Source organism: Protopterus annectens, chromosome 5.part0 (assembly GCF_019279795.1).
Source record: "Protopterus annectens isolate FY-2018-M chromosome 5.part0, PAN1.0, whole genome shotgun sequence".
Classification (NCBI taxonomy): domain Eukaryota; kingdom Metazoa; phylum Chordata; order Ceratodontiformes; family Protopteridae; genus Protopterus; species Protopterus annectens.
The window spans coordinates 300,966,091-300,989,597 of NC_056735.1; the positions used below are offsets into that span (position 1 = coordinate 300,966,091).

At 40.0% G+C, this 23,507-nt stretch overlaps 1 protein-coding gene across 1 annotated transcript in view; it reads left to right on the forward strand.

Moving 5' to 3' along the window:
- The window catches only part of MBTPS2 (membrane bound transcription factor peptidase, site 2), a 1,092,578-nt gene that overhangs the window by 44,159 nt on the left and 1,024,912 nt on the right, over nt 1-23,507 (forward strand). The window contains exon 3 of the mRNA XM_044072286.1: nt 12,236-12,374. Coding sequence (XP_043928221.1) covers nt 12,236-12,374 — 139 coding nt within the window. The remainder of the gene's footprint in view (nt 1-12,235; nt 12,375-23,507) is intronic.

A 23,507-nucleotide genomic window follows, 5' to 3' on the forward strand; every position in this document is an offset into this window, starting at 1 on the left:
GTAGTGCCCCCATCCTTCTTCCCAGATGTTCTAGTATTGCTGGGTAAGACATCCCAGACAATTTCACCATTGTTTGCTCCTCTGCTATGCTCTACATTTTTTACCTTCTGTCTACTGCCTGAACATTTACCCCTTTTTCTACTTTTTCCACACTGTCCCTCCATATGAGTATTGAAATATATCATTCCAATTCATTACTGAACATTGTTGACCCTATTGACTTAAGATAGAGCTTGCCTCTTGAACAGAGCTGTTTTTTTCTTCCAGGAAGCCACTCCCCACCAGTCCTGAACCTTTTTCTCTTGTCCACCGCCACAGCTTGTCATTATACTCTTTAATCCTTCCTTTCCTGAGTGTGCTGGTAGCTAATGCAGGTGCTTCTAAGAATACTACCTCCAAATTTCTCTTCTAACAACTCTTTGCTACCTTCTTTTCACTTGCTGAGCAGGAGAGGTCAGACTTCCCTATCTTGTCAATCATTTTTAATTCATAGTGTGGGATTTCCAGGTGCTCAGTGGTAAACTTAGAGGTGTAATTCCTTCAATGTGTTCTGGTTCTGTCATGCTGCTTCCTCCAGTTGGGCTCTTCCTGGTATACTTTCTCTGGAGGCACTCAGAGGCATCCTCATAGTGTTCTCAAACTACTTTAGCTGACTCTTTGCAGCATGGAAGAACAGTAATTGTACTACAAGTTCCACCTAATTTGCCAAGCTTCTCACTCTGTCTTACCGAGGAAGCCTAGTTACCCTGTAGAATTACCTTATTTCTGCTTCTTACATTCTCAATTTCATATTTTCATTACTACCCAAAGCCTGTGCCAAAACTAAGGATGGGGATATAGACTAACTACTAAACTGATGATTTACCTCTGTCTTCACCACCACAGTCTCATGCAAGGCCTCTAGTACTTCCACTGCCACACTAGTATTCCAGTCAGTCTCCTTTGCTATCATTCATAAACAAGAACTCAAGATACTTAATCTACTGGATGTTAGGTAACTGCATCCTTAACACATGGAGCGGACAATTCAGCCGTTTACAGGGGAGTACCATGACCTGTGATTTGTAGGTGTTGATTTTCAACCAATAATCCTTATGGACCATAGCAAATCACTCAAGTGCACCCTGTAGACTAGTCACTTGAGGATAAAATAGTCCAACATAATCTTCAGAAATCAAAGATGCATGCCATGGTGTTCCACCCAAGCAGATCACAAATTGAAGGTGGGACAAGACATACCATTAATGAAGTCATTCTCCCACCTTGATCAACTTTTAACTTGTCACCAAGAATTTGAATACAACTGCCTCTCCTCAAATAAAGAGACCAAATGGGATACATCAGTTAGACTTGTGATTCTGTACTGTTGTTTCACTTCCCACAACATATTCTGGAGTATACAGGACATATCAAAAGGATGTCACCAGAAAATGTTAAGAAGAGAAAGGAGGACTTTAACATATACCACAGAAAGAACAAAGGGAAGGACATGCCTGGCCAGGCCAGACTGTGCAGGGATAAGAAGATCGCCAAAGACAACTTTCATAGGTACCACATTGATACTTTGCTTCATTCAGTAATGTTAACTCATTTTTACAATTTCATTAAACCCGGAAGACCACTACTACTACTACTTATCTGAAAATGCATTTTGTAGGAGCAGCCTTTGATTGTACAACAATTTTTTCTGACCTCGGACAAGGTGAATGAGATCACCTTCCAACATCATCAGCAGGGCTCATTGCCTTAGGACTATGGTGATGCTTTGTTATACTTTAAGTTCCAGTGCTCATATGAGGAAGGTATACCTACTTCTAAATAACTTTGTGGAACTAAGCTTTATATGGAGAGCACTGCCTGAAAATGTTTTTCTGAAAATATACTGCCTACCTGCACTCCAAACACACATTCTGACAACAGCTGCTTCCAACTCCATATGAGTTACACTTATGGCTGCAAAGATTGTTTCCAAGGGATAATTTTCTAAACATAAATGTGAAAGAAATGAGAGCAATGGCTTCAGTACTGCCAGCACTAGAGCAGAATGTTCATATTATTTCTCATGTAACATATGTCCACTGTGTTTGTGTGATATGTAAACAAAAATTGAGTATCCCATTCTTGCCCCTCATAAATTGCTTATGTCAACAATTTATGTATAAGGTCAGCAAAACTGTCTAGCAGGTTGTGGTCACTGATCCAAAAAGTAGCTCTTGGATAGAAAGTTTTTTAAAAACATTTTGTTGTGGAATTTCTCAAGTGAACCTTTCTGCTGTAGAAGACAGCAGTTAAGACCCTGAAGTTATGCTACCATGGCCATTAGTTTAATGCACTGAGGACCAAGTACTGCTCTCTTCCTGTTCACCTATATTGTGCCTTTCCACACTAGCCCATAAGGTATTTCTCAGTCCCAGAAAAGATTAGGTGAACTGGATTCTTATTGCACTAAAGTGTTCACTTTCCTACAGCTAGGCTGACATTCAGCAAAAACTTACAAAACAAAGTGCCACTACATCAGGGGTCAGCTCTGCATCAAAGTGTGATGTCATTAATGCCTAGAGGATTTGCTTTAAGCCTCAGCAGTTCTTCCTGTATAGGTGATGCAAATTCTGAAGGCCTTTGACTAGGAAGTCTTGCATGCTATAGTGAAGGAGATCCACTTACTAGGCAGGTGGCCAGTCTATTGACTCAAATTCTGACCACTTCTAAAGTTACTGGACTTTTTAAAAGTCATCTTTAAATAATTTTATTCAGGAGTAAGCCACTAGGCTTACTCGATTTGCCCATAATACTGATGGTCACGGCATCACCTTAATCCTGTAGTTTGACAGCTTTTGAACTGATTAGGTTAGGTAAATTTGAAGATCACTGCCTTCTACAGAAAATACCTTATATTACCTTGGATTTCCACAGATCATGTAAATTTTTCAAAGGAATTCTGCATTTGATAGCACCTCACAATGCCCTTTCATGTTGTTTCCCCAGTTTTTAATTTCATTCCCATAATAAGAAAGCAAATACTTCCTCCCCTTGAACCCTTAGACTTGATTCTTCTTCCAAATGATTTTTTGATGGCATTAATTTGTGCTAGAAGACTTTGAGAATGCTAGCCCTTTGTATGCAGTTTCATAATGAGGGTGGCTTTGAGAACTAATGTTTTATGTCTAAATTCAGAGCTTTCACTCAACCACGTCATACAGTTGTCAGTCTTTTTCACACAATAGGAAAGCAAAGTTAGAAGGGCTGCGATATAACTTTAAAGTAAAAACACGAACACAATCAACTGCCACACCTCTTGCTTATTTTAAGAACTTCTGTTCCCCAGAAATGTATGTTGGTTTGCCTGGTTATCGATTTGCTTATTTACTTAACACTACAACCCAGATGCTCAGTCTAGAAATTGGGCAGTACTGTAATGGATCCTGACTTAACTGTGTACTGTCCTGTATTATTTATAAAATGGCTTGATACTCTGCTCATTTGTTGTAGTACTTCTGCAGATCACTTCATGAAGAAGCGTATGTGGTGAGGTATATACTCTTCAAAACTGTAGATATTGGAGAGAAAGGGGAAAGTATCTAGTAGCTGTATGGATTTTCACCACCTTGTTGTGATTGGTTTGTATTCTCTTGATTTGTTTGTGTCCTGATTACCATTACTTGTATATAGTTGTCATGCACTTAAAGCATTGTGTTTATTGCACGAATGTTACCAGAAGGCACAGGTTTTAGACTGGAAGAAATAAAGATCAGTGCTGTGGTGGATTAGTGGTTAAGACTTCTGCCTAATGGTTTCATAGTCTTTAGTTCATGCTTGACTCTAGTCTGTCCTGAGTGAGTTTGTATATTCTTCCTGTGTCTGAAGGTTGTTTGTTTTCTTTCTCCAAAGCGGTCTGTTTTCTTCTCGCCTCCAAAAACGTGTGGTTGATTTGTCTTGTATTTATACTTTCATTTACCTTACTTTTGTAAGCCCCCGACACTGGTCATTAAGTAGAATCATAAAAGGCCATGTAAAATAAGTGTAACGATATAAGCCAAAATGGTGAAGTTAAATGTCAGCTGAAATAGACTACATGTTTCTTATCGTAGGTTGTCCTACAGCAGATGGCTTTTCTTGGGCAAGATATACTTTAGATCTACTTGTATGACACCTCTGAATGACTGAAGTCACATAAGATAGTTTAGAGAACCAATTCTCATCCTTTTGATGCAAAGTAAATATTTAGGCAGTGGATAGGTCAGCAGGCATGATGATCAGAATAAAGATTTGTTATCTATTTATTAACTTTAAAATAAAATGGAATGGACGATCAGAGGTTGATTAAGATTTTGGAACCGGGATTGATGTTAGAGAGATTGTTTCCTTCTGCATGATTTAAAGTAAAAGAGGTCCAGTAACGTTTCTTTTTTTTTTTTTTCTTTTACGGTCATCTGTTCATTTCTTCACAAAACCCTGGGTGGTTATTTTACAGGTAAACTTTGTGTATGGTCAGGGTGCTGTGCATTTTGGTGTGCTGAGAAGTGTTGGCAATTGTTGACATCCTAGCCTTTTGTGTTTGCAACTTTGTATGTATACATACATAAATAAATAAGTATGCTTACTGTTGCCATATTGGTTTTCATGTGAAAATATTTCATATTCATTTGTTTGCTAACCGTATAAGCCCACTGTTGACCTGTCCCTTTTCAGGGCACACATGGGATCGCAGTCTGAAGTGACTTGCTTAGGGTCACACAGTTGGCAAATGGAGGCTGAGAGAATCAAATCCTGTACTATAGGAAGCATCTTGTTAACTGCTCATAGCTGTAATCCTTATCGCTAACTGCCTGAAAAAAAGCAATCACTCAGACAAAGGAAGTTTCTGAAATTCTAACCACAGGACTTGAGCTCCAGTTTGTATTTTTTCCCCAAACCTCCTAACCTTTTCTTGTAATTTTAAAAGGCTGTGTCTCTAGCATCTGCCCCTTATGGTAATCTGACTTCCAAAGTCTGTCACTCCCCTCTTTCATCGCTATTATCTGTTGTGTAGCATCAAAGTAATTTCCTATCCACTGTTTTTCATATATCTGTAATACTAAGTGTTCAGTCAGCAAACCAGTATTACAATTGAGTAAATCTCCCTGACTACAGATTGTCTCCTGTTCGAGCCCCCATCTGCTTGGCACCCTAGCCACACTGAGTGGGGACCTGAGTTAATTCTTCCCCATCCTTGGCAGATAAGAGATTTATTCTTTTTTTTGCACTTCAGTTAACTGTTTAGAGTGCTGTTAATTTTATTTTTGCTTTATTTGCTGATTTTTGCCTTTAAATCATTATAAAGATCCATAATACTTGAAATTGTCAAACGTAGGTTAAGTTTTGTTGTAGCATTACACTCTCAAGCAATCTTTGTTGGTATTGTATCAAGGGGTTATCAGTGCCCTTTACAGACACAAATGCCCAGAAAGTAAGTTTTATCTATAAAATGTCCCTCAGAACTGAAACCTGTAAGTTACTGTGGCTAAAACAAAGCCATTATGCAGATGCAAGCTTGCAGAAGCTAGTTTGCACATTAAACAGCACGAATATCAAATCTTAGCACAATCTAACCTAGTGTAGTGCAAAATCACTGAGATCACCCAAGAAGAACTCTGTATAACCCAGCCCATGACCTACAGCAGCCCACCCAAATACAGGTCCAGACAAAATGGATATGCAATTTCCAAATATTTCCAAAGCCAGCTTGGTAGATATGTGCATCCGTAGACAATGTAGCAATTATCTCGTGTTCACAGACAACCCTTTAATCCTTAAAGAAACAAACTCGGTATGCAGCAGATGCACATACATCATTTCACTAGAGGCAAAAATCTCCCATACAAACAAGGTTGTTAAGAACATACACAGCATATTGTCCACCACACCTAGACCAACCTACGCTGAGGCTCTAAAAGGCAATCTTCCTGAACCTCAAAGACCTAATTCTTTAAATGGTAATGCCTATCCTTAGCAGTCTCTAAAACAGACACCACACATACTCATTACCCAGGACTCTTGTCATAAGGAACTCCATTGTACGACAGACAGATGCCCCACTCAATAGACTGAACAAGGAGAAGATAGTGGGTAGTTACTTACCTGGAACTGCAATCGCCAAGTTAAGCATATACTTAAGTCACTACACCACAGGTGCCAGTATGTTTCTGTCATAGTCCCTGTGGGCAATAATGACCTGGAGAAGTAAAGTACATGAAGAGAGACATTGTTGATCTCTCGGAATTTGGGTCTCAGGCAGGTATGTACCTTGCTTTGAACAACATTCCACCTTCACCAAGGATGATGCCACAATATGAACAAAAGATGATTGACTTCAATAATTGGCTTACTTTCTGGTGTCTTTCCAGGGAAATTCAGTATTTGTCAGCGTGGGAGGACATGGTAAGAGGACCATGTTGCTTTGCAGAGGATGGTCTGCACTTGTCTCCCCTAAGCTTCCAAATATTGGCTAAAACTTTATCCACTCCCTTAGAGCCTTTTTTAGGCAACACCAAAGTGACAAACCTACTGATATGGCAAATAAAACCCAAAGAAACCTCAAGGGGTTACTTGGTCAATGCTAGGAACCTAAACAAGAAACTCCACACCCTACAAGTTCTTCTCAGTGTAGAGAATATGGACATCTGTGTTGTTACCGAGACATGATTTAAATCTGCAAAAAGTACTTCATCAGTGCAAAGCTTCAATGCCTTCCACACATTTAGACCATCAGCTGCACAAACAGGGACAAAAGGTGGAGGAGTCTCATTCTGTTCATTCTGTATTAGCAACAGCCATAACTCTGTTAGTTAAACCAGACAATGCCCTTGAATTTGTCCACATATAAATCACTGCACTGTAGACAAAGTCCCATACCATATCTTAGAAAAGTAAAGGGTCACAGTCTTTTGTCCCTAGAATCCCATAGCTTGGTACCTAGACCTAGTGGAGGCACTCACCATTAAGCCAAATACCCCTCTATATACTGAAAAACATACACTGCCTAATGCTCGCAGGAACAATGATTCCTGGACTTTAACACCAATACCTTTGACCAGATAGTGTGCACACTCACCCACCAGAGGTTCAAACATACTGGACCTCTTACTCACCAATATGGGAAAGTGCTACACCCCCTAGTGTTGCGTCATCACTGGTGGGGTCAGACCATAAAGCTGTCTCCTTCAAAATAAAAAGTAAACTCAGTAAAAACAGCAAACCCTGTAACAGTTAGGAACTATTCAAATGCAACTACATCCTATCAAGTGATAGTTTATCAAAATTCAGTGACCCTCTCAACCCAGAGTTCACAACAGCCTATGCAGAATTGTTCACAGAGACCCTGTACAGTCATGTAAATGGCTGTATAAAGGTTGCTGTACCTTCTAGAAGTAAACCCAAAACAAACTCTGAAAACAAACCACAGTGGTAGAATCATGCCCGTAATGGGGTATGTAATAAAAGGAAAAGAATAATGGATAAAATTAAAAAGGGCAACTGTCATAATGATACCAGCTGTCAACAGGAGAATAGGAGGACCGATTAAGTCCAGCAGGGCCATTTACAATGCAAGATTGCCTCACTGGCTAAACCACAAGGCCTTCTACAGCTGTGTCCGAAACCTCAAAGGCAGTATAGATCAGTGTGCTGAAGTGGTTGTTGTCAGTGGTGTCACCTTCACTTAGTAGAGCGACATATCAGATTTGCTGGCTGATTCATCTCAAACTTCACTCCTTCCTCCATGAAATGCCTGCTATCATAATTCCCCCAACTATTAACAGGGAGCAGATCCTCACAGCACTCAATAAGGCCAAAAACACAGCCTTACTGGGACCTGACTATATTTTGGGATGCCTTCTAAATAGCTGGAAAGATGAACTATCAAGGTCACTTTTCAACTATAGCCTCAAAAGTATCTTTGTACCATGAGAATGGAGGACTACAGTAGTTATCCCATTTCAAAATGGTGGACTGTCAACTGACCTTGGAAATAACAGACGTATTAGTCTGACTAGTCTAATATGCAAAGCCATGGAACAAATTATCATGGAAATTAGTAACAAAGAAATAGGCAACCTTCAGACACTAGACCCAACCCAGTTTGGCTTTGTCAAGGGAAGATCTTGCCTACTAAACCTGTTGTTTTTCTTCTGAAAAGGTCATCAAGAGAATGGATGAGGGGAAAACAGTGCATTCCACATACCTGGAGCTGTCTAAAGCATTTGACACAATACCTCACTCGAGTACTGCTGACAGACTCACTGGACTGGGTATAAACTCCTACATAACTTGCTGGATTGTCAGCTCACAGACAGGACCTAGGAAGTCAGGATTGGTGATCCCACCTCCACTAAGAGACTGGTCACCAGCAGGATACCTCAGGGCTTCATGCTGGGACCTCTTTTGTTTTGGCATATACTTCTCAAGAGATAAAGGTTAATGTCAAGGGTATTTGCCTTATGAAGTTGGCAGATGACTGCAAATTAGGAGCTATTGTAAGATTTTCCCATGAAACAAACCAAGAGAATCTAACACAGACAAATCAGTTCTGCCAAAGTCATAGACTAAAACTCAGTGCCAAGAAGTACATTATAGTGCCTTTTGAGAAAACTGCTACTCAGGCTATTTACTTCATCAGTAAGATGCACCTAAGAGTTTACCCAGCTGTCGGGGATCTCTGAACATAGGTAGATAGTAATCTAGCCTTTGACTAAAATGTGGCCAAAGTACTAAGAAAATCATTCTACGTCACCCTACTTATAAGCGAAGTCATAGTGTCACTTTATTCTGTCCTTAACAGACCCATCATTGAGAATATGTCCCTTTTCAGCACGTACCTATGCAATAGTTGGAAAAGCCGCGGTGGTACAGCGGTAGCATTGTTGCCTCACAGCAAGAGGTTCTCCTGTTCGATTCACGGCTGGAGTGCCTTCTGTGTGGAGTCTGCATGTCCTCCCCGCGGTTGAGTGGCCTCCGAAAGACATGCGTGAATGGGCATGCCTTTGCTGAAGGTTGGGCGTCGGGCTGACAACTCGGCACCATAAAAAAAAAAAATCTACTGCCAATCGTTAGCGGACTGGAGTTCCGCTGTGGTGACCCCTAACCGGGAAAAGCCGAAAAGACAAACCTATGCAATAGTTGGAATGCCCACAAAGGTTCCCAACCAGGAGAATCCAAGGTATAAGCGCATTGTCCTAAATGGATCACCTTAACTCGGTCACCCACAGGTTACTGAAAAGTGATCTATGCCTGGCATACAAGTCCATCCACCAGTGATGGACCTTTTGCACATCTACAGAATTAAATGCATCAGAACCATTAGATACAAGGATTTAAATTTTGCTTGTGACATAAGTAAGACATGTTGGTGAAACGGGTATGGATCTCAGAGGATTCCAGGTTCTGGAAAAGACTTCCCATCCATATTAAGCAGAGTCCATCCCTAACCCTATTAAAGAGTAACCTTGACCAATGGATTGAAAATTGGAAATTCTCCCTGGATCTGGCCCCCATGTCTCATTACTGTCAGCTTCAGTCTAAAATACTCCCCCCAGTAGCCTCTAGAAACTTCCTGATTAATATACTGTCTCCTAATAAACACCCATGATACATAGGGACACGATTGGATTGCACAGCTAAGTTTATAAAGGCAGTGGTAATCAGCCTAGTATATAACAATGAACGCATATGTATGCATACTGCATACATAATTTGTGTTATGTGTGTGTGTGTGTGTGTGTGTGTGTGTGTGTGTGTGTGTGTGTGTAGATATATATATATATGGATCACCTTTAAAATCCTGAAAGCTCAAAATCCTGAATCTCAAAATCCTGAAAACTCATAATCCTGAATCTCATAATACTGAAAAACATATAGGACACCAACACAGACTATATTGCAGCTACACTACACTGCACATACACTACTATCTATCCAGTTACCCTAACCCAGACCCTAACCCTAAGGTCCGTCACTATCGCACACTCACCTCACCTGTGCCCTAACCCTAACTCACTTAACCCGCCCCTAACCCCAAATTCTGTCACTATCGCACAATCACCTCACCCGCACCCTAACCCTAACTCACTTAACCCACCCCTAACCCTAACATCCATCGCACACTCACCTCACCTGTGCCCTAACCCTAACTCACTTAACCCGCCCCTAACCCCAAATTCTGTCACTATCGCACAATCACCTCACCCGCACCCTAACCCTAACTCACTTAACCCGCCCCTAACCCTAACATCCATCACAATCGCACACTTACCTGACCTGCTCCCTACCCCAAATGTCCGCACAATCACACATCAGTGTTGGTGTCCTGTATGTTTTTCAGTATTATGAGATTCAGGATTATGAGTTTTCAGGATTTTGAGCTTTCAGGATTTTGTGTTCAGGATTTTGAGATTCAGGATTTTGAGCTTTCAGGATTTTAAAGGTGACCCATATATATATATATATATATATATATATATATATATATATATATGCATATATATGTATGTATATATGTGTGTGTGTATACAAACATATATAATAATAAGCTGTTCAGGTTGAAAGTGAAGGAAAGGTTGCTGGTGTTAGTTACAGAAGCAGCTAAAGACCATATCAGTTTAATGACTTGGGATTATTGCTGTAGTCATTACATCTTGAGACTGAGGTTAAAACCCCAAACACTGTTAGTATCCAGAAAGTGAGGATTAACAGCTCCTTTCAAGTTTTAATGAAAAAGAAGGAAGGATGACCCAGCAGGTATTTTTTCTAGTCCAGCAAGTAAGGCCACAGTACAGTTGTAGTATTTTATTTATTTTTCATTTCACGCGTTTGCTAATTTATTAGCTTATTTTCTTGCTTCCTCACTTGAAACTGGTTTTCGGTATTGCTTATGTCAGAAAGTTAATGGAACTACAGAGCTGAGTAGCAATTCTGCAGACCTGTGCAATTAATGTCACAGATTGTCAGTTTTTAAGACTTGAATCCCCATTTTTTTTTTTATATCTGCCCCCTTAACTTTCTTCTGTGAGTCTCATTTTATGTGGAAACTGCACCATGTCACTGTCAGGTCATATTGTTATCATTACTTGCTGTATACAGTGGTAGTTGTACTCAGAATTACTGTAACTGCTGTATTCTGTAAAGTCTTGTTTATTGTGTTATTAAAGGGTACTGGTGCCCTCTTGACAAGAGTAGGAGTTAAATGATGGTGGAAAGTTGGGTTACCAGCCCCACTTACTGTTGGTACATCATATTTCATACATTGTGAAATGCAGATTAGATATACCTCTCCAAAAATTGTAATCCTTTGCTAGTTCCATTGTCATGGACTAAAAACAATCAGTTATACTTTGTGTCTTGATGAGGTACTCCAAATCATCAGTTTGCAATGGTTCTAACATTTTGTGTGTGCATACCCACGACTTAAACTATACCAGCTGCTCCCATTTCACAATTTGCAGTACATTTTTATTTTGTATTTTTCTTTTCTTTTTTTCTTTTTGTTGTCCTGTCTTGTAGACCATTCAGTGTGAAATACTTGTAATACATTTTTTTCATTCACAACTTGCAAGGCCACTGTATTTTTAAGTAGCTTTCATAAAAATGAAACTTACAGTTTCAGTAGACTAGTAATTGTATATTTGATGTGGGCTTGGTAGAACTGGAATTGCTGCTGATTTGTTTTATGAACTTTTTAAGCTTATTAAGTCTGGGCTAATGGGTCGGTGTTACAATAGAAGACTGAATATCATTCTGGCTTGGTATATATTGAGTTGGAAGTGCAACAAAATACCATCTGCCTCCAGAAAAATGTTTGTCTCTAGCCTAACTCTGTGTGCCATTTTGTGAAGTACTTCGTTAGCAGCATTGCTTGTTAAAGTGCTAAAATGTGTATCCAACACTAAGTAGCCCACTAAAGCTTCTTCCTCTTGGTACTATACTGTGATGCTGTTTTAGTAATTTCTGGGTTAAATGGTATGACACTTATTCTAATTTTATTTTGCACCCCTAGTTATATTCTTGGTTTACTTGTTCATTGTGGTAAGGGCTTGCTATGAAGGCTCCTAATAATAGAAATGGATTGATAACTGCTGTCATGGGTGAACACTGCCATCTTCTTCCAGCAGGGAATGTTGTTGGCCAGACTGTGTAGGTATATTCAGAGATAACAAGAATGTAATCAGCAATAATTAGCATTGTTTCCTCTTTGGTTATTTCCTAGGTTCAATCTTGGAATGGTATTCGGTGTAATTGCCATGTTTGGCTCTGTACTACTGCTCATGCGAACACTGCATCAGACTTTAGCACAGATGATTGCAGACGTACCTGCAGGACAGAGTGATCGCCTGCTACAAGTTGTGGTAGGTGCCTGACAAGTAGCTCACAGATTACACTTATTTTTATTGCTGACCATTGATAGCATAGTGATGTGCTGTTTGTTTTACATCATTTGCTACTTTTTATAATTTGCTGTTGAAGATACTAAAGTGTTGAGAGTGGTCACAGTGCACTAATAATTTTTGTTTGAAGAAGGCTGTCATTGTCTTTATTACTTATTTTATGTCTCCTGAATATTTGCTAAAGTAAATAGAGTGGCAGTCATCATATGTCATGCGTATTCTCTAGAGATCTGGGATAGAAATCAGAAATGACTTGGTATGCAGTGCATAGAGCTAGACTCTGGGAAATGTCAAAATACAGACGAAATGAGAGTCATTTAAGAAATGTCAAACTGGAACTGAATTGGGCTTGTAATAGTGTAGCAAGGTCATAATCTAAATAAATCAACATGAGTTTTATTAGCACAACTGTACTTGATAACAGTGCCATTACACAAAAGGAGTTTCATTGCAGTTTCAGAAATCTGCCAGCAGAGTCTAAGGCATCCAGCCAGGACACAGGAAAGGACATCACCTCTTTCATCCTTTTATGTGTATGTGTGTGTGTGTGTGTGTGTGTGTGTGTGTGTGTGTGTGTGTGTGTGTGTGTGTGTGTGTATATATATATATATATATATATATATATATCTATATATATATCTATATATATATATATATATATATTTATATATATATATATTTATATATATATATATATCTATATATATATATATATAATATATATATATATATATCGCTATATACATATATACACACGCACACACATTACAAACAAGTCATGCATAACATAGGTTCATAGGTGTGTATTAGGCTAATGGCCGTGGGGCCTTTACAAGCCTAGCCATAGGATTACCCTGGCATTGTGGCACCCGACCTTAGTTCCCAGTGCCTCTGTCGAATAGAGCCACTGGAGTTATGCCCAGGGTGAATTTTCTATTTCCCATCCACTCATCAAGATTTCTCTTGAAAAGGGTCAGCGAAGTGCTCTGCTTGACATGTTTGGGAAGTCTGTCCCATAGCATGGGCAGTCTCTGGGTTATGAACCTGTCCCTCCAGCATGTTCTGTTGATTGTGGTAATGAGGTTGAGGTCTCTGGAGTGTGTGGTGCAGAGGGATTGGGATTTCTTTAGATGTAGCATTTCTAACATAGCTGGGTCAGGCATGGCTTTGCAAGTCAAGCAGAGATCGCGTCTAAGTAGGCGATATGAGACAGAGACGTTTTTTGAGTCTATCCATATCGGACAAGTGTTTAAGGCCTAGAATCCTCTTTGTGAGGTACTTTTTCGGCCTCTCCGGTTGTTGCAGGTGTCTAGTGAGGTACATGCCAAATGGGGCATTGTACTCTATGATTGACCTAATGAGGGAAGAGTAGAGGGAGACAATGATTTCTTCTTCCTGGATGCAAAACCCTTAGTAATGAGATGTGCCACATAGGACTTTCTGACCACAGTGGCAATATGGTGATCAAAAGAGAGGTTGCTGTCAGCCTGTGTTCCCAGATCTCTTATAAAGCCTTCTAGTACTTGATGTTTGCAACAGACTATATTCAGGAGTTTAACTCTAGGTATCTTTCTTTCTCTCCCTATTGTTTTAGCATTGCTAGAGTTTCTAACCCACCTCCTACTCCTGTTGTGGTAATTCATGGGAACAGGGTTTTTCCCAACAGGGATGACGACACATTTTTTGGCATTGAGCTTAAGGCCATGGTTCTGACACCAGTCATTGGTCTCAGTGAGGCCATTCTGTAGGATGTCAACATCACATGGGGAGTTAATAATAGCTCCCAACTTGCAATCGTCTATGAACTTTGTCAGCCAGAGTCCCTTTATGTTAGCTTGGATTTCAAATAAGTAGATACCAAACAAGAGAGGACCCAGGAACGAACCCTGTGGGACTCCACACTTGACTAGTCGGCAGTCTGATTTGGACTCAGCTACTTTCACACTGTGGGTTCTATCTGTGAGCCAGTTTGCAACCCATCTAGTGATATAGGGATTGATGCCTAGCTTAGTGAGTTTTTTATGATTCTTGAGTGGAGAATGGTATCAAAGGCCTTGGCCAGATCAAGGTAGGCTGTATGAACCACCTTACCTTCATCCACTGCTCTGGTGACTGACTCAAAGAAGTCGAATAAGTTGAGCAGGCATGATCTACCCTTCACAAAACCAAACAGTGTGGGATCCGATGTTTGGAGATTCCCTATATCCTTGTTTATTAGGTCCATGTTGATGTGTTCCATAACTTTGCATATCAGACTCATCAGGCTAATGGGGCGATAGTTCCCAGGGACTGTAGTCACTCCTCCTTTGTGGAGAGGGATGACTGTAGCAGTGCACCCTTCGGTAGGGGCAAAGCCTGAGGTGAGGCTGTGATTGAACAGGGCACGGTGCCAGTTCACTCTGTAGTTCATGTAGAACAGTCAGGGATATTGTCAGGTTCTATAGAAGCTGTATTCTTGGCCTCGGACAGTGCTGTTTTTACCTGTGCAGCAGCAATACTGGGTGCCTGACAATCTACTGGTATTGTGATTGGTCCTTTGGGGGTGAGAGGGGTAAAGTTGGCACTGAATCTGTCTGCCAGTATATTGGCAATAACTGTTGGCTCTGTATAGGAGGTGCCATTGTGCAGTAGTTCAGAGCAAATCTGGGTATTGCCGTGGAAATTCTTTATATGACTGTAGAGAAGGCCTTGCGGTTGTCTTTACTATCTGCTGCAATTCTGCTTTCATAGCTAGCTTTAGAGGATTTGATGAGGGATCTCAGCTTTTTTTTTGAGGCTGATAAGGGAGTTTTTCCAGTCTTGGGATTTCACCTAATTCCGCATCAGTTTCCTCCTTCTGTTGTAGAGTTTGTTTATGGCAGGGGACCACCAGAGTGGCTTCCTTTTTTTGGAGGAGAGCATCTTTGCTCTATTGGGTATGGCGAGATCCATGCATTTCTGTATGTGTTCGTACAGTGCACTGGTGTACGATTCAACGATCATGCAACTATTCTCCATTTGCATGGGTGCCGTGAAGTTAGCCACCTCTGTTTCTCAGAGCCCAAAGTTAGCTTTGGAGAAGTTTTTCATGGTAGTTACATTTGCAGGAGTCGGGGGTGGGAGTGATGTGGATTTCCAAGGTGATTCGTTTGTGGTCTGATTTAACAAGGGAGGAGATGACTATTGGTGTAGAGCAACAGTCGCCCATGTTAGTAATGACCAGATTAAGGATGTTGCTACCTCTAGTGGGGGTAAGAAGAGCTGGTCTAGCTGGTCTAGGGATTTGGAATTAATGAATTCCAGGAAACGTTGGGCAAGTGTATTGGTGCATGAGTAATTTTCCCAGTTAATGGAGGGGTAGTTGAAGTCACCTAGTATGAGAGTGTTAGATTAGACCCTAATATTCTCCAGGGTGCTTAGGAACGTGGAGTGTGAGTCTTGGAACAGGGTTGGGGACCTATAGCAGGCTACGACCTGAAATGTTGTCTTACCCAGTGTTAGCTGCACCTGAAGTATCTCTGATGCGTTATGTTGGGTTACCAGTTTGGAGGTGTGCGCATCCTTTATGAATATGGAAACACCACTGTCTTTGGAGCTTCCATCCAAGTTGTGGGGGCGAAAGGTGTGGAATGAGTTATAGCCTGGTAGTGTAGGCAACGCATTGACAACACTCCCAATGTATAATAGAGTTACAATAAAATGTATTGACATAAATATTCAACAGGAGTAGGAGGCGGGTTAGAAACTCTAGCAATGCTAAAACAATAGGGAGAGAAAGAAAGATTGCTAGAGTTAAACTCCTGAATATAGTCTGTTGCAAACATCATGACTAAATGAATTCAGATACAGTGTCCAGATTACATGGAATGCCCATTAGCCAAACTACAGAAAGTACATCTCTCTCTAATAGAGTGCCCCAGCAGAATCTAATAAATCACTGAGGAGAATTCAAAGGTGTGTGATCTTCAGTAGAAATGCATAGAGCATCCTGTGTGGGTCATGGCACCGGCATGCACAGGATTCATAACCAGAAATCAGCCTAGAGAGTTAAGGCTCAAAAAAGAGCTGCTTCCTATAACCAAGGGTATAGGGGGTTGGTCTCCTTCCACCTCCTTCAGTCTGCTGTGTGACTTTGGACAAGCCACTTAACCAAGGTGCACTCCAGACTTGCCCCTATAATGGGACACATGTATCCTGTGGACTTACCCAGTCAACAAATGTACATGTGCTTGTATGTTAAAAAAAAAAAAAAGTATATAATGTGTGTGTGTGTGTGTGTGTGTGTGTGTGTGTGTGTGTGTGTGTGTGTGTGTGTGTCTGTGTCTACTTTAAAACATTGAAATTTCATAACATTGAAATTCAAAACATTGAGACCAGAACATCGAAAATGCAAAACACTGAAAACCCAAAACAACGAAACGTCAGAACACTGAAACTTTGCTTCATAACATTGAAAACTACAATGCACATGTAAATAACATCCCCTCCAGCTATAACAACGCCAAACTAACAAACACACTTTTTGCTACATTTCTACAGGGGGGCTCTGCCTCCCACACCCTCCCGTAAATTAAATATACCAGTTCCAAGATTGCACTACAGTGGAAAAAAGTTAATTTCCTAACCCCACTGTAACATGATCACCATACAGAATGTAAACATATGGATGCGTTGGTTTTATGGAAGTTAAGTTAGTGTTCTGAGAAGTGCTGGGAGAAGTGAGTAGAGGAAAAAGTATTTATTTTGCCAATCTGTACGTGTCTCTGGGACATACAGGTAAGTGATTTAGGCATTATGTTTACATTCTGTATGTTGATTGCAACACAGTGACGTTAGAAAATTAACTTTTATCTACTGTAGTGCGATCTTGGAGTTGGTATATTTAATTTACGGGTGGTGGGGTGCAGGGGGGGCTTGCCCTGCAGAAATGTAGTAAAAAGTGTTTTTGTTAGTTTGGTGATGTTATAGGTGGAGAGGATGTTATTTACATGTGCATTGTAGTTTTCAGTGTTATGATAAACACTTTCAGTGTTTGTGTTGTTTTGGGTTTTCAGTGCTTTGGGATTTCAATGTTATGGTCTCAGTGTTTTGAATTTCAGTGTTATGAAATTTCAATGTTTTAAAGTAGACTTGTGTGTGCGTGTGTATGTATATGTGTGTGTGTGTGTGTAGGTGTATGTATGTGTATATATATATATATATATATAAGTATAAGTTAATTATATATATTATAAGTATAAATTAATTATATATATTATAAGTTTAAGTTAATTATATGTATTATAAGTTATATGTAAGTTAATTTCCTAACCCCACTGTAGTACGATCTCGGAGTTGGTATATTTAATTTACGGGGGTGTGGGGGGTGCAAGGGGGCTTGTTGTTATGAGTTTTAGATGTTTTGAAGTTTAGATGTTATTGTCTTGATGTTTTGGGTTTAGATGTTAATGAGCATTTGATGTTTTCATATGTAACCATATATTCAGACATGCAGCCGTATATACTATGTACTTGTTTATTTATTTACTTTCCTTTTTTGATATCAGTTCTATGGTTTTAAATTGCACTGGGTTCTTAAAGTTTGGTTTTATAATCTAATGATGAGAAGTAAATTAATTTTCTATTAGTATGTTTCATTATTCTGTTAATGTAGATTGGGAGGTGCGGTATTTAAAATCACTAATTAAGAGATCTAATTATTGAGATTGCTTGAACTCTGAATAAGTCCTGTTACCCTAAAGGATGAAAGAACTAAGAGTGTTACCCATCGGTTATAGTGTTGTTCTAGTGTGGAGGTAAAATTTTTTAATAAATTATCTTGCATTAACATTGGCAATATGGGTCATTTTTGTTTTTTGACATTTAAGGGCCCTTTTTTCTGCATCAGTCTTTTTTTGAAGTGGCTTACAGTGAGAGTGAACTGCCGGTCCTTTTGCATTTAAGAGATATCAGCAAGGTTCATAAGTATTTACTATGATCCTTGATCCATGAGGATCTTTGGAAACATAACCATACATTGCCATGAAGTTTTTAGCCGTCATATTTTGAGTACTAATAACCTAGAAACTAGTAGAACATTTACATGGTGTCCTTATTCGTGAGGGACAGGGGTGCTGAAAGAGAAATGAATTAATGGTTGTCCATCCATTCATTCTGATTGAATAGTATAAGAGAAATACTTTACCTTATATGGAGAGTAAGATCATTCTAAAAGACGTGGTATTCTCTGTGATGCATATCTATTTCTCCAACATGTTCTTTTAATGTTGCAAATGAGATTTAGATCTCTTGAATAAGTGTTTTATGTCTCATTGGGTTTGCGAATGTGCAGTAGGTCTGACAGTGTAGGCTTTGTTGAGGGTTCTGCATGTGAGGTAGAGATCATCCCTTAGTAGCCTGTGTGACACTGAGAAGAGAGACGGGGCTTTGAGATTGTCTGCATACTTTTTATGGTTCAGGCCCTTGATTTTCTTAGTAAGAAAACTGTGTAGGAATTTGAGTTGTGTCTGATGTTTGAACGGGTACATACTGAAGGAGGCATTACACTCTGTGATCAGTTTGATTAGTGAGGATTGCAGTGGAATGATCACATTCCTGAACCTGGACACCATACCCTTAACAATAAGCTGTGCAATGAAAAGTCACTCTCTTAAATAGTGGATTTGTGGTGATCGAATGACATTTCGTTTGACTACATAGGTTCCCAGGTTCCTATCTACTGCATCAGTTTTCATGGGTGTGTTGCCAATGTGATTTTTACAAGGGAGTTCTTCTGTGCCATAGGATAATGATATACATTTTCCTGGCATTCAGTTCATAGTGTTGATACCAGCTATTGGTTTGGGAAAAGTCATCTTGGTGTTCTCTGGGTTGTCTGTGGTGGTACCAGGTTTACAATCGTATGCAAACTTCCTCTGTCCTAAACCTTTAATAGTAGCTTTGACATCCAAGGGGTAAATGACATAGATTTGTGGCCCAAGGACTGAACTCTGGGGTACACCGCTAGTGACAGGTGTTTTTAGGTAGGTGGCTCGACCTCATCCAATTTTCTGGGTTCTCTTTTCAAGTCGATTTGCTATCCAGAGAGTTGCACAGTTTGTCTATGATACTTGAATGTGGGATGGTGGTGTTTGCCTTTGTGAGGTACAGACATGTAGCATGCATCAGTCTGCCCTCATCCTTTGCCAAAGTATCCCTCTCAAAGATGTCAACCAAGTTAAGTAGTCAGGATCTACCCTTAACACATCTGAACTGGCTTTGGTCAAGAGTTTGTAGGTTATCTGTGTTGTTATTTATTAATTCTGTAATGATCCAAGAGTATTTTTGCATCTTGAGAGTTGCAGTTATTTTTATGCATAATGATTTTATTTTTTTTATACTTTTATTATATAACCTGTTTATATTTGGTTTCTATTATAGAGGTTTATTTTTGACTTTGGAGTTGTATTGATTTTGCAGTGGGACAGATGCACCTATGTTGCATTTTACACATGCATAGAAATTGTTAGTAAAGGATCATCGGAGGACACTAGGCTAATAGCCCTGCGGTCCTTACAAGCCTAACCAAGAGTTTATCCCCAAAAAAGAAACCTCAGTCAGTACCTGTCACCCCTGTCAGTGAGGGACAAAGGTGGAACCCCTGAGACAAGTTTGTGGTTTCCCATCCACTCATCAAGGTTGCACTTGAAGAGGATTCTGCATAAGCAGTAGGGTCATCGAGTTGGAAGGGGTGTTGAATTTAGGCAGGTCATCAGTCAGTTTTAGTAGATTGACCTTGGCTTAATCTTTGAATACTGAGATATTAGAAGATTCTTCTGGCTTCAGTCTTAAGGCAGATGTGACTGGTTTGTGGTCCAGTGTGACCAGGAAGGGATTTATAATTTGTAGTGAGTAGAGTTGTACCATACTGGTGAGAACAAGTCTAGCATGTTATCGCCTCTGGTTGGTGTGTAGACTAACCCGTCCAGTGAGTTTGTATTGATGAAGTCTAGAAATTGTTAGGCATACATGTTAGAGGATGTATACTCTTCCCAGTTAAAGGAGGGGTAGTTGAACTCCCCCTAGGAGAATGGTGTTTGGATTGATGCATAGGAGCTCCAAACTAGTTAAATAGAAGTTATAGGCATAAAGAGACATAGAGGGGATCCTGTAGTTAGCCATGATATGATAAGGGATCTCATTAATGCGAAGTTGAACACAGAGGTGTTCCAGAGTGTTGTCTTGTTTAACTGGTCTGAAGTGCTTTTTACAAATATGGAGACCCTACCACCTTTAGTGCCTTCACCTTGTTCAGATCTGCTGAAGTGGTTCTTAACAGAGTTGTAGAACAGGAATAGAGATGCAGTGTTTTTTGCTGTAAGCTTGCAGTGCATTCATTAGTATCATTGTCTTGTTACTACAGAGATAACATATTTTTGCTGTACAAACTTTAACCATTTTCTTTTACATCATAGAGGGCAGACAGAAGGGGTATATATTACATACATACCCCAGCAGAGCAACCATCCAGAAATAGTGTAAAGACCCATGCATTGTGTGTTTGACGGTCATTATGCTGGTATTATAGACTAGCCAGTGTTGTTCCTTTTTGCTCATTAACTTCATTGCACTAATACTGCTGACCTTGCTCAGGGAACTAGTACTTGTTATGCAGTGCACTGTATCACCTGGGGGCTGATCTTGCCCTTTGGCAGATGTCAGCAGTAGAGCTTTGTGGGATGAACCATGGAAAATGCAAAGTCCTGGTGAGGTGACCATAAGAAGGACACATGGTGAAAAGTATGTGGGGATATAATCACTCTTTAGATTTGCAGATGGAGTTGAAACACACTAGCTTTGTTAACTCAGCTGACATACAAGTCAGATGTAATGTCAAAAAGATTTGCCACTACTAATAAGCACTGCAGAAAGTCTTTGAAATTGCAGCTACAAAGCATTTCTAGGTGCTAACATGTCTGCCTTCCATTAGTAATAATTGCATTCTATTGGCCTTTTGCAACAAACCTGCCAGAAGAAATAGCACACTAACTTTCTAGTAAGTTGTAGTAATAAATCTAGTCATATCACTCAACTGCTATGGTTTAGTCATAGCACTATGATTTTGTTCCTCAGATTTGGCCTTGCTCCTCTCAGATTTACAAAGTTCCCAAAAAAAGTCAGACCTAATTATGAGTGTGTACTAAGCTTGTATACTAAAATTCACTACAACTAACTGTATAGGGGCCGGTATATAAAAGCCGTCTGTTGTGAAAAATATGAAAGTGCTCCTCTTTCTGACCCTCTGCTATGATTTTTAAAGGCCAGTGCTGTGATTTTTCATAACTGGAGGTTGAGAGATATAAACCTGATGTTCATCATTCTCACTGCTGCAGTGACCTGTAGGCTGTATAGGTTGTGTCTTGCCTAACACACTACAGTTGGCCAACTTCCAAAAGTTGTGTCTTCCTCCCACACTTCCACTCTGACTGGTGATTGTTGAGCCCTGAGGAAGGAAAATCAGTAGTCACAGAGGAAATTTTCTAGTACTTTCTTCCCACCTTGTGAAGAAGCAGTACAGAGACTTCACAAGAGCAGCAGATGGCTTTCAGCTCCTTTCGGTCAGATAAGTCCCCTTTGGGGGAAACCCAGCCACACAGAAAATTTAGGTATCCAATTTCTTTAATATGTAGCTATATATATAATATGTATATTTTGCCTTTAATTTGAAAATATGCCACGGTCCCTTTAGAAACCCAGTATTTTTTTATTACCATGTGTTTCCTGTCTGGAACTTCTATTTTTAGCTGCAGCTATTGCAGGATGTTATTTTATGTAGAAATGTACTGTTTATGTATACTGTAAGTATTTTATAAAAGTTTAATGTGGGACAGTGTTTTATCTGGGTAAGGACAGCTGTGGGGCATACATTGTTTCTGTTTACACTGTGACAGCTTACCTACCTCTTGTTTCAGTCTGATTTTACTTCTAAGGGGGTTGTGATGGATTTTTGTGTGCTGCTGTGCATTACTGTGTTTTATGGACTCTGTGTGAGTGGGAAGTTACCTTCAGACGGAATTGTTACAGAGATTCTAGCCTCATCATAAGCATCCTCCTTGGTCACAGCATGGATGCTTACCTTGCTCCCGCTGATCGTTTGCCATAGTACCTAAAAAGAAAAAGCAACTTTCTAGAAACCCTATGCTGACTTTGCGGGCTTGGTCTTGCCTCTGACAATGGTGGGCGACTCTAAAGTGCCAGCAGTCATTCCTCAACCCTTTCACTTACCTGTCCAGCTTTCTCTGGTGTAGTCCTTTCAACCACCGCAAACTAAGGGTCAAGTCATGTCCTCTTCATCTGTTCCACTATCCAATATGGGCATGGGAGAACCAGCCTTTCTGAAGCTTGGAGATATTCTGGGGGTGCTGCTGGATGGTTGTGATGGAAGAGAGCTTTTGAGTTGGTCTTTGCAGATTCATGCAAACACCCCCCCCAAAAAAAAGCCAAATACTCTTTTTCAATACAAAGTGTATCTGTAAGGAAAGATGATTTTCTTACCTTAGCCAATAAGTTGTTACCGAGAGTCCATCATAGTATACTGTATGCAGTACTTGTTAATCAGGTCAGTCAAAATATTCACAAAGAAGACCTGTCAGATGATTCTGCCATTGTTAGAGACAGGGCTTTGTCTCCAGCAAATTGTTAAACCCAGAAGAATGTTGATAAAAATACTTAGTCCTCATGCCCTTCTTTAGAGAAATTGCCTTTTTTCCAGATTATTGCTAGGTTGAGTGAGACATTTTTAAGGGAACAAGTGGATGTTCCCCCTGAAATGAGGAGTTATTATGGCTTGACTCACCTGTGCTTTTCCCTCCTATAGTGTCACCCTTGAGGGAGGTAGATAAAGCAGCCTGTAACCACCCTTATTCACAAATTTCTATCCCAAATAAAGCAGATAGGTTGTTCAAAGTTTCTCAAACTAATAAACACTTGATGTGATAGTGTTCAATCTCACTGTTTGTTCTTACACATGGGTTCGGAGCCGATCCTCGGCTCCATGTCGGCCGCTTGCAAGCTCTGCATCGAGAAGAAGCTCGAGACAACCTAATACCCACAATCCCCCTCTGCCTTTACCTCAGA